The sequence below is a fragment of the Apteryx mantelli genome, chromosome 4, assembly GCF_036417845.1.
Source record: "Apteryx mantelli isolate bAptMan1 chromosome 4, bAptMan1.hap1, whole genome shotgun sequence".
Taxonomy (NCBI): Eukaryota; Metazoa; Chordata; class Aves; order Apterygiformes; family Apterygidae; genus Apteryx; species Apteryx mantelli.
Genome location: NC_089981.1, coordinates 76,755,618 through 76,772,857, shown reverse-complemented (window position 1 = coordinate 76,772,857; position 17,240 = coordinate 76,755,618). Strand labels below are relative to the sequence as shown.

The window sequence follows — 17,240 nt, the reverse complement described above, 5'->3', positions numbered from 1 at the left end:
CAACACAGATTCAGCCTCAAGATTTCATGTCAAAATTTAAGCTTCTATACTCCTAATTAATCTCCTATTCAGCAAAAGAAATTCACTTATAGGTACAAACTTAAAACCTAATGAATGGATAAGGTACAAGTCTATGCTTAAACTAATCTTATGTATAAGTGTTATTGAAGTCAACCTTAAGAGGCTCTTCAAACACCTTAATGAATGTTCACGATAGTGTCGGGCAAATAAAAAATATGCAAGATTTTGTTTCAGACTGTTCATTTGTGCAACGTCAGACAATCACATGTGATAATGAAGGTAAAGATATTCTGTACTTTTTCAATACCTTAAACTATTCTAAATTGCCATGTTATTTTTTAGTGAGGACATATTTCAGGAATTCTGACTTTGAGCTGTGGAGAATTTATCTTTATTTTCAGAAGAAAGAATAAGGTTAACAAGCTCCAAAGTTAGCTGTACTCAAAAAACATAACAAATAGGGCCAAAATGTACCCATATATGATGTTTACCTGTTTCAACATCTGTTAAATGAAGCATGGAATCAAAGCCCCCACTGAGAATTCTTCTTCCACAAGATGACCACTGGGCAGCTCGAACAGCACAGTAGTGACAGGAATATGTTTTTAGACAGCAGCCTGCATCTACAGCATCCCACACCTTAAAAAAAAAAGGATAAGAATAATTTTAATCAAAAAGAATCACATTATTTGTTTCCAATCTACTGAAAAATAATTACAGCAAATGGTTTTAGTTGAGATAACTTTGCATTCCAAATTCATATCCGCTAAGCTGTAAATATTTGTTTGGAATAGTTGCATGGTCCATTGGAATAAAGGTATTTTATTAATGAGGTAGAAATCAGTAGTAATATATCTTCATATCACTTGTATTGTTTCTTGAAATGTCTAAATTGTTCTCAGTAGCAATTCATGTTATATTTTCCCATTTATATTTCCCTCCTATCTCTGCGTATGGATATACCTGAATACACTTTCTCATTAACACTTCTTTCTTCCAAAATATTTGCCTCTATCAGATTTTGCTTTCCAAAGAATAAAAGGAAGCCTAGGAGGCTGCGGCTTTAAGATCTGACCATTTACAGGCTATTATCAGGCTTTGAGATCTGTCTATAGAGAGGATATTATCATATTTTTCACACTTGCAGTTTAAAATTTTAAGTACCATTTTAAAACTCCTTAACTTCACTGAGGAGGCAGGTAAGAGTATCATCATGCAGCTACAGGGGGAATTCTAAGGACTGGCTTAAGTCCTCTGACTTTTTAGCTTCTTTTGGATAGAGTGATACTGAGTGCTTCTGAAAAGCTCATTCTACTGATTATCTAAAATTTTTAAGAAAGATAAGGAGATAAGAATATAAGAACTAGTGTTTTCAGAACACAAATAGTCCAAATAGTTCATTATTTTAAAGAGAGAAAGGCAATTGTTTTCAAAATCACCATTTAGAAAATGGAAAAAAATAGTTTTAATTGCAATTTCAGTTACCAAATCTGGTTCACAATAATCAAAAGCACATTCTGTCGCAGTGCTCCTTTAGTCACAGCTTTAAGACAAAATTAAAATTTAAGCAACAAATGACCCACAGAAATTACCTCACAGAAGTGAGCATAGTGGATCTAAGCTATCAAAACTATTTCCCCTATTAATATTCTGCTTCAATAGAAGCTAATTATAAAATATCTTATGATTGTATAATACACTATTACATCTGTTAACTGAGCTTGCCTAATAAAATTTATACTAAATACTCCGATCATACTTGTAAACCCCAGTTTTTTTATTGCTAATATCAGCAGTACAAGTCAGGCAACAGTTTAATGATGTTTCATGACAGTTTGACTGCATTTCCAGTCAAACTAAAAACTTAGGCAGTTCATTTCTTTAAAGTCACCACTGCATTTCTAAACCTTAGTGATTAGTCACCACCATTTTCATCCTGCAAAGATGTGCTTTTCAAACAACACTGCTTATGAGCTTGGAAGCTTTTCTGAGTTTTCTCTGTTCTAATCAGCAACTAAATTCTAAGACTATTGCTTATATAATGCCTGCAGTAGGCTAGGTAATTTACAGAACCCCAAAAAATAGATTTATTTATTTTTAAATGAGACCAAATTCAGCCTTCACTTATGCCTATGCAACAGCACTGAAGTCAGTGTTAATATACAATTGACTACATGTCTGTACATTTTAAAAGACATTAAAAACAAGAGTAATTCAATCAATTAGAAAACCTAAGTGTTTGCTTTCTTGTCGCAACAGCACAATCCATAACGCAAGAGAAGGTGGAGAGAAAAAACACCCAAGCCTTCTAGTGATGGGTTTTATCCTCAATTAGATTTTTTTCTTGCTGGACAAGAAGGACTTGCTGACATCATCATTAGTAGAATAGCCCACACTCAGAAGGCAACATTCATTATAGAAAATTATTTCAAGGTATCTAAAGCAGATTGTAGTTCTGCAATGCTAAGCAACCAATTATTGTTAATTACTTGAATAGCTAGTTAACACTGTAACCATGATGGCTATATCCTAAGTATTCCACCCTAACCACAAGAAAAGAAATCAGGAAAAATTAATATTAAAGTGCCTTTGAAAATAAGTTTCTCAGCTTTAATGAGTTTTAATGATCATTTCAAGCTTCACAGTATTAAAAAAGGGTTAATTGTGTCTTGGAGGGCTTTTAATATGAGGAAGTTAATGAATGAATCAAGATGAAAGGAAAAACAGGTGGTACATGCTTCAGATATTTTTTTCTGTCATGTTTTAGTGATTAAGTATGAAAACCCAATTTTCACATGAAGGATAAAGTAAAGCAAGTTCAACAGTGCTGCTTAGTTCCACCTTGATTAAAAATAGCTGCATAAGTGGAAAAGAGTGCATGCCTAATGCTGTATATTTTCCTCCATTTTGTGAGGAGGAACAAATGATTTACTCATAACGATGAGACAACCAACTAAGCATACAGGAAAATTTATTAAATACCACACATCTCTACTGTTACACTTTCCATCGGCTCTTTTCACTCAGGCAATGGCTGCACTGGAACGCCTTCGAGAATTAGGGCAGTGTTGCAGGCAAAATAGCCTCAACTCAGGAAATCTCACTTAATTAAAAGTTTATGTTAATTGACAATAAATTAAATTACTGATTCAGGTGTTGAGAGAAAAAAAAGAGAGAGAGAGAAGAAAAGAAGAAAATCCCGACAATTAAACAAACACTTAGGGAAACCTTTCCCCAGGCTCAACTTCAGGCAAACACCTCTCCTCCCCCCTCCTAGCCTGTTTCCCTCATTTTTGCTGCACATTACACTCACACCCTCCTAATCCCTTCGGTGAGATGATGGGTGGCACAGGAGGTTGGGGTCACTGCCTCGGGGTTTCTTCCTGCTGCTCCTGGCTTCCTACTCTTGTCCTCCACTGCCTCCTTCCTTCTTACTGCTCCTCTGCTCTGGCATGGGTCCTCCACAGGCTGTGGTCCCTCAGGGCTGTCCCTGCCCCAGCACAGGTGACCCATGGGCTGTGGTCCCTCAGGGCTAGTCCTGCCGCAGTGCACATCACCCACAGGCTGTGGTGTCTCAGAGGCAGACCTTCTCTGGTATGGTGCATCTCCTTCCAAGACAGCACCTCCACCCATGTCTCCAGTGCTCCCCTTCCATGTGTCTCCTCCCTGTTCTCCAAATGCATCTCTCCAGGTATCTCACATATCTCCTTTTGTGTGCCCTCCTGTCTCCTCTCATGTATCTCCTTCCATGCCCCCTTTTTACCTCCTGCCCCTAGCAGCTGCCACTCTCTTAAATGTTTGAGCAGAGGTGCCAGGTGCTCCTCGGACTGGCTGAGGTTTTGGCATGCACTGGGTTGTTTTTCACCTGTTTCAGAGCCAACTGGAACCAGCTGTGACAAGCCCAAGGCTGTTCATGACTTCCTGCCACCCAGGACACCCCCGCAGCTCCTGCTACCAAACCCAACAATTTATGCCCAATACAAACAGTCTGCTCAGAACAGAGGAGTTTGGACACACTTGCATCTCAAGAGATGGTTCAATGCAGATTCACTGGAGCCCACAAATGTGCTTTTAAATAATGCTGATAGGTTCTCCTTCTGCTGTGGCTTCACAGCTTAATGCAAGGAGAACTCGCACAAGACAGCAGCAGAGCACATCAAACCCTGCATTGCTGCATAGTGACAATGCTCTGCAAGGTTCATCCAGGGGCATTCAACCCCAGCTGCAGTTCCCTGTGAGCTGTCTGGGATTTTCCTTCAAGCCTCTGATCTGGTGACTTTAGCTCAGTGCAGCTTTGCTGTGTTACTGTGCACCCTGCTATATAGAGGATATGGTGCAAAGCATTCCCAGAAAAAAAGTTTTAAATTTCAATATTCATCTTCCACAGGAAAAGGGAAGCTTTACCTGCTGTTGCAAGAAGTGGTGTTTGATATTTACAGTTAGCTCCTCTGCAGTCGCTTAGAGAGATATAGGCATGCCTGTAAAAGGTCATGTAAAGTTAAGCAACAAATAACAAGAAACAAAAATGGGTGTATAGAACTGAAAACAAGACAGCTAAAGAACAAGCTATGCACTTTCCACACAAATAATAAATTACGAGGAAGTGGGAACTATGAAGGCACCAAGGTAAAAGAATGTGTCTTTCTCAAGCTACAAACACTGTTCTGTGCCTACAAGCGATAGAGCCTGTTAACTGTCTACGCCTACAAATGGACAATCTATTGTATTTCATTACCCAGGAAAGATACTTCACATCCTAAAGGGTCACCACAAAGAAGCCATCAAGTCTGCATTCTCAGAGCATCTCTCAAGTAGTTCTCAGCTTGTGTGGTATAATGGTATTTCTACTGCTTTATCATAATAAGGGAAAACCACGGCTGGAGGGAGAGTTCGAGAGAGTTGTGGAATAACTTATGTGGAAATTATTTTTTCTAGTCTTTTTTTGCTTTGCTTTTTTCATATACTGGCTCAAAATAGGATTGAACAGTAAGCCTAGAATGAAGTTCTGAAAGACTACATGGAACTAGCAGAGCTGATGAAGTACTCCATTTCCCCAAAGAGCATCCAACATGATGCCTATACCTGGAAGTACGTTCTCCAAATTACTCAGGTTAAAAAAATTAGCAGACAGTAATCAACTGGTTTAGCAGCAACGGCAACTCTGCAAGGTATATGGAATTAGGTTATAACATAGGCAGTGGAGTTATGTGCCAGAAGAAAATTTTTACAGGGCCATTACAAGATAATGGTAAAAAGTTCCCTAGGAATTAAAGCCATTAAAATCTTCTCATTCCAATTCAATGATTGTTGTTGATCATTCCTTCCCTACCAAACAAGAACATGAATTAAAGAAGAAACAAATGTAAACACACGTACCAGTGTGCACATGTTTCTCTCAAAGACGAAGGGAGAACAAGAAAAAGTTTGTATGTTATTAATAACTTTCTGTCCTGCTGAAAGGTCCTGTGATACTACAGTGGCTAGCATAGCGCAAGATCTTACAAATTATAGAATTGACAGGAGACATGGAAGCAGACGAATGAGCAGAATTTGCAAACAACACAAAGTGAGATAGATCTTCAGAGTTCATTTTCTCCAGAAGATCCCAAATTCATTCTTCCTGAATGGCATCTAAATATGAGCCCAGGAAAAGGATTTTGTATCCAAGAACAGCCTGAGGCTGAAACCAAAGGCTGTAACGCTATAATTTAAAATGTCACTATTATAACAAATACAGCTTTAACCTCAAAGTAAGATCTTTTTTAATGATATCAACATCTTAGAATTATTTAGAAAGTTGTATTTTAAATACCAAAGGCTGCTGAGCTCCAAGAATACCTAGTAATATAAACCTTTAAAACAGATTCTCATCTCCTACATGGAGTAAGGGCTTACATATTAAGTATGCAAAAAATTGCTTGGGCAGGAGAAACAGTTCATTAAACATATACAGTCTGATATATACACCTTCCTTAGCAGGCATACCAAGTATTATAGGACTAGTTAGATGCTATCATGCATCTGTCTAGAGGATAGACAGACTTTATATTCAATTAATTTTAACCAAGAGAAACTGTTTTCAGTATTGTTGCATGCCTTAAACTCAGTCCTTACAAACAGTGTTATTACTAGGTGAAATCTTAAATTCTCATTAAATATGAGGTTGCTCTTATCTTGTGATGTCAGATGGGATTTTAATAGGCAAGCTAAAATGGTAAAAGCACACATTTTGGCCTGCTCCTCTGAAAATACTGCTTTTTGCCACATATTCAAGTCCTGTTTTCTATGATACATGAATGAGGATAGACTAGTTACTGTTTGTATAATCCTCCTACACCTACAGTTGTAAATTAATGAATTCTTCAATATTTTGCAGAAATAAACAGCCAAGACTTAAAAGATTTGAAACTAGCTGTCATTTGCAAACAAGATTTTCTTCATTGTGTTTCAGTATTGAGGTATCATGAACAATAATTGCATTTTTTTTTCCGATTTTATTAAAATTGGCTTTAATGTGCCAAGCTGGTTCACATTTCATTATTAGTTCCTATCATTGCAGACTTTACTATGGATAACATTGTCTTTCTATTTCTCTTCCAATGACTGCTTTCGTTTCCTGTTATATCATAGAAAGTATGGTGCATTACACAGTTATCTATAGGACTAATAGAAGGGGCCAAAATGGCAGGTACAAACAGCCAAGTGACAAAATTATAGTAGAGATCTCTCTAATAAAGTGACCTTTTCTGCCTTTTCCTAGGCATGTTCTAATTCCATGTCTCTTTCGTGTTCTTGACAATATTTGGAAATAGAGGTCTTTCAGAAGTTCCTTACTTTCTATATAGTTTAGGAACATGGTCGAAATACTGCAACCAGCATATTAGGTAATAAAACCAGAACTCCTCACCGTCAACATCAAAAGTTCACAAATGATATAAGCAACTAAACAACATAATAGAAGAGATCTATTATAGATGATATACTTCCAGATCCCATTTTCTGACTGAAAGCTTTCAGAAAAACAGTCCCTGAAAATAAAGTACTTTGGGCAGGGGAAGATGATAAAAAGTTCCCTTGGTAAGTCTCAAAAGAAAGCAGGGAGAGGGCTAGCATTTGGTGTTCAGGTAAAGAGCAGCCACAAAAGAACACTCAGGAGTCTCCCATGTAGTATCAGCCAGCTCACAGGACACGGAATAAAGGCTTTTATCTTATTGATCATCCAAACTAGGGATTAATTCCTAGAAAAAAGTTCATGGCATTACAAATAGATTAATAAAGGTTAATGTGAAAACTAGTCTACCATATGAAGACTGATAAATTGGGAACTGAACATGTCGTTCTACAGTTATCTGTAATATGCTTGCCTCCAAGCAAATCACATGGCAGAAAAGAAAATATAGTAGCCATATTTCTAGAAAGGGGTCTCTATTCAGATGGTCATTAATTGCACAGTGAACCTAAGAACAATGATTCAGGTGTGCTAAATTAGAAGTTGGAAGCAAGCATCAGGAATCAAGTTGTACACATCGTGAATTCACAAGCATAAAGGAATTACAGCAGAGCTCATCGAGAATACAAAACAAGGAAATTTTTATGGAGCATGTATAACAAATTGAAAGCTATTTTTAATGGATGGATTCAAGTTAATTTCAACAGAACATTCATACTAAAACAGAACAGATCTTGAATGGATACATTCATAGATATAACATAAATTGCTACAGAAACTAGAGGAAAATTTAGAATGCTTCATTTTTGTTTCAATTAGTGGCTTCATAACATAGTGAGCTAAATATTAAAATCTGACTTCTAAAACTGTAATTGCTGAATAGATGAAACATTCTACATGAAACCAGAAGAAAGTACAACATGGATCATTATCTTTGCACTGTCTAAACATGTAGTTTAACTGTGTAAAAGCTAAGAGCTAAAGCCTGACTTAGTGTGTAACCTGTAATTGTATGCCAGTAAGTTTATTAACACTTAAGTAGGATGCAAATAGATTTTCAGATTGTTATGCAGAATATGACTTTTGACATTTTGGACATATCAGTTCAATGTGCAAACCAAGTGTCCCAATAAAGAGCTTTTCAGCAGAATTCTGTAAAGCTCACTAGAAATAGCTAGAACACTTTCAAATGTGTTGGAACATCTGCTCCAGTAACGTTTAAAAACGTGCTAGGGAACATATTTTAAATGACACCTATTTTCTTAATCTAGACATAGTGCAAGAAGTGCATATCAACACTATCATTTGAACAAGCACTTACAGATTTCCAGTGGCTTCCTTTTTGCAGTAGATGCAATCCAAAAGAATCGATTATCTTATCGGTCACTAGTCCTATGCATTGGAACAGTAAAAAGAGCCAGCTTTGTTCTTCCTTTCATATTTAAGAGTTTGCATTTTGATAGTTTGTTACAAGAACATGGCCCTCACTACTATGGAATAAATTTAATTAGCTGAGACAGCTAGCATAAGGTCTCACTTCATTTTTCATCAAAAAGTTTAATACTAAATGTTTAAAACACATTTATCAAACCAATGAGGTGAAAAATCTTCTCTTTACAAGAAAAGAGAATAGTACATTGATATTAAGATAGCTCTTATTTTGTAGGGTGTTTTATTCATGCAGAAGCATTTCAAAAGTTGTTGCACTAGTAGACTACCTGCTAACTTGGTTAGCAGTACTATTAGAAGCTGGTCAGTAGCATGAAAACTGATTTGCAAACAATAAAGCCACGGCTATAAAGACATGTCAACAATCTTTAATACTGATAAATTCAGCAAAGGCTGGGTTTAAGTACAAGCAATAAATTTAATTTCAGGAGACAGGGAAAAGAGCTTTATGACTGCTATGGTTATCAGTGCATTAACATCATCCAGTGTTAAAGGAAAGCTTCCACAATGCTGTCTCTCCAGAACTATCTCACACTTAAAAATAACAATTTTATTTGGATAAGATCACACAAAATAAGAATCCTAAAGCAGGGCTAGCATATATATATTTTGATGTTTTTTTCTTTGCTTCAAATCTAGTATTTTTAGTTCTGTAAAACTAGCTTTCCTGTTTTGAACTTGAGATAAGAATAGAATTCATTTTTAGAGTATTTAAACTGTTACACTGCCAGTGCCAATAATATAAAGCCATAATATATATTTTTAATACACTTTTACCAGCGATTCAATGATAACTTCAAATAAACACAGTGATATATTTAAAGACTTCCAGAAAGTATCCAGTCAGCCCAGCAACTGCCAGATTGCTTCCTGAAGCTCCGGCTAGCCTAATCTTCAGGGCCTCACTGACATGATTACAGCTCCCAAGCAGCCCAGCAGAGACATATGGAAAGAAACAATGCGGAAATGAATCTGGAGCCTTAGCATTAGCTCCTAAGAGACTAGAAAGAAACAACCAGAAAGAGGCAGAAGAATTCGTCATGGGTGAAGTTAAATCTTACTGAAGCTGGTGAGTGAATCACAACTGCCTTTCATTTGGGTTAAATTAAAGGAATAAAGGAATCAATCCAAAACATAAGCACTCATCACTACCTAGTTCAGAACTGAACTACCTGGAAGAACAGGGTCACTGTTTTTAATTAATAGCAATGTACACGAATGAAAGTCCTATGGAAAGACCTCCAAGATTGAATGTTTCTCAGTCACAGAAGCACGGATACAGTAACATTAAGTAAAAGCCGAGGGTAAGTTGGGTCAAGGAATTGGTTGAAAGTGATCTGTTGGCAACCCTTCTGCATTTGGCAAAATACATTCTGTACGGTCTAGGAAAATGAATAAAAACAAAACAAATAGACCCTATTTCTCTCTTTGATCCACAAAATGTTCATCAATTTATCTTTTGAACTGCATCAGTTTACAATATTTTGAGTAACTGTTGAAGTTGAAAGACTAATAGTTTAAGTAATGGAGAAAGACCAAAGAGGAATAAGAAAAGGAGATGTGAAAGAAAACATACACAGAAAATAAAAAGAACATTAAAAAAAGAAAAGGGAAGAAAAAAGGAATATCTATACCCAGAATGGAACAAGGTGATAAAAAAGCTCAGGTGTCCAGTTCATAGACTTATTTGCATCTTTTAAGAACTATTAGAAACACTTTTAAAGAAGCCACCATCGTTATTTATGAAGAGTTATGAAAACACATGCTAATAGCTGCAGCTAATAAACTCCTGTCTCTCAAAACAAGAGTAAAAAAATGGAAGAGTCAAGATGAATGAAAACAGTGCTTTCATACAATATGCAATTCAGTTGTGGAGACTACCATGACAGGAATTCAAACACACCAAGAACTTTATAAAATGCTTAAACTTTGGACAATCATATGCATATCGAGAATGCCTAGATTATCATATTCAAGTGCAAAACAGTGTAAAAGAACTGAAATATACGTCATTGCTCTAGCCACGCTATTACAAAAATAATAAGAAAATCAGGATAGAACCACCTTGCAGCCCAGAGAAAACTATTAAACACAACAAACCAGATGCAGCTTTCAGCCAAGAAAGTCATGGCTATAACATCATTTTTTTCATCCCACGTTTCATTTCTTCGTCTGCCACAAGATCACATTGGTTCAGATTCTGCTACCATCACTCCAGTGACTAATGCCTTTCACAAAACATTCTCTTTAAAATAAGGAGATGACTTACAGAATAAATTGCTCTCTGATATTAGTAGCAGAAATAGGTTCTTGCCATTTACAATATTGTTGTGAAGTACTGCTTGCACCTGACTTTTTTTTTTTTCCCCTCTTTTCCATGTTTAAAATCTGTATTAAGAAGAAGAAGATTTGAGGGTTTGGTTTTGTTTATATGCTCCTAATAACCCATGATGAACAATGACAATTATGAAACAATATGCATTTCTGTTGCATATTACAATCACTTTCCAATAAACTGCACCAGAAATGGTGGACTCCAGCTAGAGGCAATATTAACTTAGCCCGAGATGACAAAGGCAGAAGTTGTTACATTGTTTTAAAAATCTTAGTAGTAAAATACTAAGCACACCCACGAAATACATTTCCAATTATATGGCATGTTTTTATTTTATTTTTCCCTCCCATAGAAACTCAGTAGCTCTTTCCCAAGCAAAAGTCCATAAGTTGATAACAGAGCTTCATTCAGCTGTTTTTGTTATTGAAAGGAAAATAAAAACTTAACCAAAAGTGTATTTTGAGTTGGCAACATTTTTAAAAATTATTTTAAGAAAACATTAATAGACTAAGACAAAAGCATTGAAATTTTCAGCTGGCATGGGGAGAACCAAGAGAACTAAGAGAGAACTCTGTAAACAAACAAACAAAAAAGCCCATCTGCTAATATACAACACAGGAGTGGTTTTGGTAAAGCTTTAATAATCAGAACAACTACACTTGACCTAAGCTTGTTTATTGGCTGTCTATTCTTGGGAATAAACATAGCATACTCTAAAAACTAACCTGTAGCACAACAAGAAAGATCTAATCAATGGAATCTGAAAACAAGTTGTTTTAAAATATTTAGGTTGGCTGGATTTTTGCAACTATGCATAATTAATATAGCTTCCGTGGGAATCTTTCAAGTCATAAAACTGACAAACTAGTCAACTTGTCACTGACAATCTAGTCAGTGCTCGTCAAACTAGTGTTCTTAACAAAAACATAAAAAAAGATAATGGTAAGAAACTGAACAGGATCGATATGAATATCTCATGGAAATTTCCATTAAAGAACTTGTAAATTAAGTTATACATTGCCATTGTATCAAAAGCTAAAGTTTAACTGTATGTACTACATTTTTCACAGAACAGATTATTCTTACCTGGAAATAACCTTTTTCCCCCTCGATTTGGAAATGGGCAAGTGTAAAGAGAGCATTGCAACTAGTGAATTCCTATTCCTATTTCTTGGATGTTACCATGTCTGGAATCACAGAAAGATAACATGGGAAGGTAGGACAAGGATTTATTTCCCTTCGGTGGTTTTCAATGTTCTTGCACAATTAATAACATGAAGTATCTGGGCAAACAAGTTCAATCCTCCAGCTTCTCACAACCTTCTCGCAGGGAGGCCTTCACTTTCTGAACTGTTTAGATAGCACACATATACACATTTCTTGTAAATACTTAGCAGCGTTTGACCTAGACACTAACACATGCACAAATGTTGAAGCAAGAAACACCAGAATATGAGTATCATTTATAAGCTCTTGATTTAAAAAAAAAACAAAACTAGACCTATTCAGAAATAAGCCCCATTACATCCATAAACTTAAGTAACAGATTAGAATTAGTTTTTATTTATAAAGGATGTTTACCCAAAATTAACAATCTCTGCCCAGAAAAGGTGCGTTGAGAACTGAAATAGAGCTATTGAAGTATGAACAAGCTCAGGACAAAATCTTGGCCTGCCAGGTCATTTACATGAAAATCCAGCTAAAAAAACTTCAAAATTAGTCAATAACATTTCTTCTGGAGTGCTTTCATGACACTGCAATTCACTGTAAAATTTTATTTTTATTATAACATATCTGTAGATGTGCCTGTTGAGCTAAAGTTGTGCCAGATTTATAATGAGCTATTTCCATTCCAACACCTGGGGCTACCCAAAAATAACAAAGTTGAATAGCAACCTCCTTTCGTACTATTTGCAAAGGGTAGCATAAGCTCTAGATATGTAACAATCTATCTTTGTATTATATCTAGCTTCAGAGTCACATAGACACATGAACTAAATGATGTATCAAGAGAAATTTTCTTATTCCTAATTGGAAGGCAAACAAATTCAGTATACACTTTTTTATTATTTAGTGATATTGACAAAATCTTATAAAATCAACTAGTACCTTATTAAATATTTTGTCTGTCTCACCATTAAATATGGAAAACATACTAAATACAACAAAAAATTTCTGTAATACTTCCTCTATTTGACAGAATGGTAGCTTAGTTTTTGATATATTTCACAAACCAATGAAATATTTAAGGAGACCTTGAATTTTACTGCTACAGTCCATTATGAAGTAAAATTAGGAAAAGGTAAAATTATTTCAGTGCAAGTCCTCAGAGATCCCATTAAGGTACCATTAAAAGACCATTACAGTGTTTAACGTCAATAGTAAAGCTACTTCATTACAAGTCACACCATCATTTTAAACAAAGAGGAACACAAAAAGGTCTATTAAAAACAGAAAACTAAAAAAGAATTCTCACAAAAAAAGGATATTTTAAGTCAAAATAACCACAGCATCCTCATTTTGGCTCTTCTATTTGCAATTTTAATTAAAGTATGTTCAATTAATCTTCTACTTGCATATAAAAGAATTAAAATTCAAGTGGTCTGATTTTCAAATGCGCTGGCACTTACCAAAGTCATTAATGTCAATGGAAATTTCATGTGTGTGTCGGGGGGGGGGGGTAAACAAACTCTAAACAGCAAGCTTTAGATTAACTTTGAGAGATTAAAACCTGAATTTTCAGTGTTATATAGCATCTACTATAAGTTACCCTCCTAATTCTGACACCACAAAACACTGCTGATTATGCAATTAGCATTTTCACATGTATATTGCATGTATATAACTGTACATTTAAGAACAGTTAGACAACATAATATTTACATCCACTTAATAAGCATTTGGATATGGAAAAATATTGCAAAAGGCCTCTTATATTCATTAAGTACATGCTGATTCTTTATCCTTAAACACTAACGATAGCTTTGCCTTTCAGCCTCAATTCTCTCTATATTTTCTGGTAAAGCGAAGCAAAGATCATTCCTCTCAAAATTGGAGCCAGTCATATCTGTAGAAAGCTTTCGCCATTTCAGGTCTACTTATGAGGCTCACCAGGCAGTTATTCCCATGTAGCTCTGCTACAGTGAATTGACTGAGAAGTAGCTTCAGAGACAGGAGACACGTCAGTCACAGTGAGCTGCCTGGGCGTCAACATGTTGTGACACTGCAGCGATACGCGATGCTCACGGAGCGGCATCCTTTCACCACGCATTGACACAGCACCATCAAGCTGTAACATCACAACACGAGCCCTCGTCGCACAACACCCATCAGGCAGAACCTTCCCGCGGAAGCAGCGCTACAGGCTGAAAGAAAAACTAGTCGTAAGAGGAGGTTAGAGAAACAATAACTAGGCATTTTGCTACTACATACACTTTTAGAAGGGTACTTTAAGAGAATGTGATTCTTATCACTCCTTAACAACACCACCTCTTTTTCTCTGGAAATAGGAAAAAAAAAAAAAAGTGTTCTTTTCAATCTGTTTCAGTTTGCAGAACAGTAAGAACTCCCCAGGGGAGATGCAGAGTATGCAACTACCTTAAGTCAGCTGTCAAGTAACTTGCTTTTCTTAATTAATTTTATAGATCCCTTAGACTAATCCATGCACTCAAGGATTCAGTAATCACAGGCTCAAAACACTACTACTACCTATTAAATGGAACTTATTAAACTACCATTGTTTTATTTAAATTATATGATTGCTCCTGTGCAAGCTTTGGCCTATAATTTGTTATAAAGGTACTTAAGCTTCAAGTGTCTCACCAAAATAAATAAAACTACCAATTTCAACAATAGTTGATTTTCAACTACAGTAACTATGAGCTGAAGGGGAGGATGGAGCATGACTTGGAACCTGCACATCTTGTCATAGGAAGAAACTATTTCACACTTTTTTCTAAAAGAATTTTTTCCCAGCCAACAAAACAAATATGTTTCAAACGCGAGAAATTGGACATGTATATATACACACACTTTTTAAACAATAAAGGGAATAACTAGAATCACTTCTACCCTTAAAATTAATCATGAGTTCAGATAGTAACAACAGTATCATAAAATAATATACACAGAGAATCTAGTTTCTACAAATGAAAGTGTATCCCATAACAAGTTATGCATGCTTAGTATTTAAATACCACTATTAAAGGACAAGATAAAACAGTATTCTATCTTTTTTAAACATCATAATACTTTTGAAGGATCAATGTCTATTTTAATTCTTAACATCTTTGATGAATTTTTAGGAGAAGGCTTGTAAATTTGAAGTAGCCTTTTAAAAGATATTTTTAAAATGAAACTTTAAAGCATTTTTAAGGAGATAGGGACCAAATATTCAATGTGTTGAGTGACTGGACTACTCCAATATTAACTTGAAAATAAAACCAGTCTACAATTTTTTGCGTGAATTATTTTTAAATGGGTATCATATCAGTCACTGATCATCTGGCTTCAGTTCAATTTAATGCACCATTTCCAGGGAACATGCCATCTAGTTAAGATATGACTCAGCCTTTATTTATTTATTTTTTAAAGCTTTAATGACACAAAATTTTATCTATGTACAGTGTGTGTAGCAGAAAAAGATGGTTATTTACAGGGCTGGGTCACGGGTTTAGAACATGCATTCAATTTTTAGTACCACAGGGGAAGATGTAGCATACTTTAAAAGTGACAAAAAGAATCAATTTCAAAGACAGTAAGATATATATATATATATATATTATTTTTTAAAGAACAATCCTAGTAGCACAGATTTCCCCCTGCCCCCCACCCCCCCCCCCCAAAAAAAATAAAGATTAAGACAATCCCAGCAAGGCAATTTCACTGTTAAAAAAATTTTTTTTTTTTCAGGGAAGTGCACAATGAAGAGGCACATTAACACTGCTCAAAACACTGAATCATTGTGTAGTTCATAACATTTCCTTGCAGGATAAAAGATACCGGAGAGAAAACAGACATGTTCATTTTTATTTTATTAGTTTGGGGGGGGGGGGCCGTATACTGCTGAGCAAAATCTTCCCAGTTCCATCAGTTTCCTTCCCTGAAGACAGAATATTATCATTAACAAAGTTCTCCTGAAACAGTTTCCTTTTTCACCTTCTCATTTAAAAACATTAGGTAAATTAGGCTTTTTGATAGGCTTTTGAAATGCAACAGTGCCTTCTGCACTCACCCATATTTGTTGGAATCTTTTATATTACATGTATCATTTTAAAGACTTGCTAGATAATTACAGCAGTTTGCAGTATAAATTCTTGATGTAATGAGATCAAGATAGTGCCTGAACACACTGATCCTTCTTTTGACTTTTATTTTAGCAGACAGCTAGCATTTAGGATTATGCAAGTTTTCCCAGTGCTTCTCCTATGTTCTTAAAAGGAAGGGAGATACTTCTATTGCAACTTCCCTCCTTTGTAAAGGCAGGGTTCTTTCCCCTGTCAAGATCTGGAAAATGTTCCACCATAGAAATGAAAGGAGAATCTGCAGAGACTATTTCCTCACTATTCCCTCAGTGAAGAACAGTTACTTACAGAAAGTCCATGCTGGCATGCTGTAACCAGTGTGTGCAGAGGCACACAGCTAGCCTTGGTGGACAAGCAGGGAATCTTTGAGTAGTAGTATCTATTGGTCACACCACACAACACTTGCTCTTCTCTCGGAAAGGCGGGGAAGCTGCAGCCTTTGAGAACTATACCAATCTAGACACTGGAAATGGCAAAAGGTGGAAGTAGAACATACATTAAGATGTAGGATCCATGTTAACATGGATTTTAAGATGTGTGATTTTGGCCACATATTTTAATAGCCATATGAAGAATTAAATCAAGACCGCCCACACCAACCTGTAGTAGCATTTTTACTCAAATTACTATTGTATTACACAAAGAACAGGCTAGAAAGATCTTTACTTTCAGAGGAAGAAACATCACAGCCAGCTGGCAGCAGAGCCATGTTCACAGCTTGGCTTGTTTCCACAGAAATGGTCCTATCCTGCAGGAGTTTAGGGATAAAAAGATAAAAGATGGCTAGGATGGCTCTGTTTGATTATGTTCTTACAGTAAAGGTCTTGAAGTAAGAGCCACTTTCTTCATTTCCCAGTGCAGAATGCAGTTTGAGAAAGACAAAATAATCAATCTGCCTGTTAAGTGATACAGAGGCTATGACTAAACTAGTAACAGAGGTTCCTCAGCTAACTTTGATACTGGAATCAGTTTAGTCACAACACTACCTCTTTCAGAGCTCTTAATACTGATAGCTTAATTTTAAATTACGCCAGATATTTTTAAATTATCCTGAAGAACACACATAGCCTCTGACTGCTAACAGGGATAGGCTTCAGTTGAGGTGTTCTCAACATTTTTCTCTGCAAGATGTTATGTAGAGGGATGGATGTACAACATAGGAGCCTCCACTTGTTCCAAGTTA

At 35.9% G+C, this 17,240-nt stretch overlaps 1 protein-coding gene across 2 annotated transcripts in view; it reads right to left on the bottom strand.

Moving 5' to 3' along the window:
- The window catches only part of WDR25 (WD repeat domain 25), a 68,358-nt gene that overhangs the window by 27,032 nt on the left and 24,086 nt on the right, over window positions 1–17,240 (bottom strand). For both annotated transcript variants that reach the window (XR_010883957.1, XM_067294975.1), the window contains exon 4: window positions 513–660. Coding sequence is in view for 1 of the 2 variants with exons in the window: in XM_067294975.1 (XP_067151076.1) it covers window positions 513–660 (148 nt within the window). In the remaining variant the exon portion in view is untranslated. The remainder of the gene's footprint in view (window positions 1–512; window positions 661–17,240) is intronic.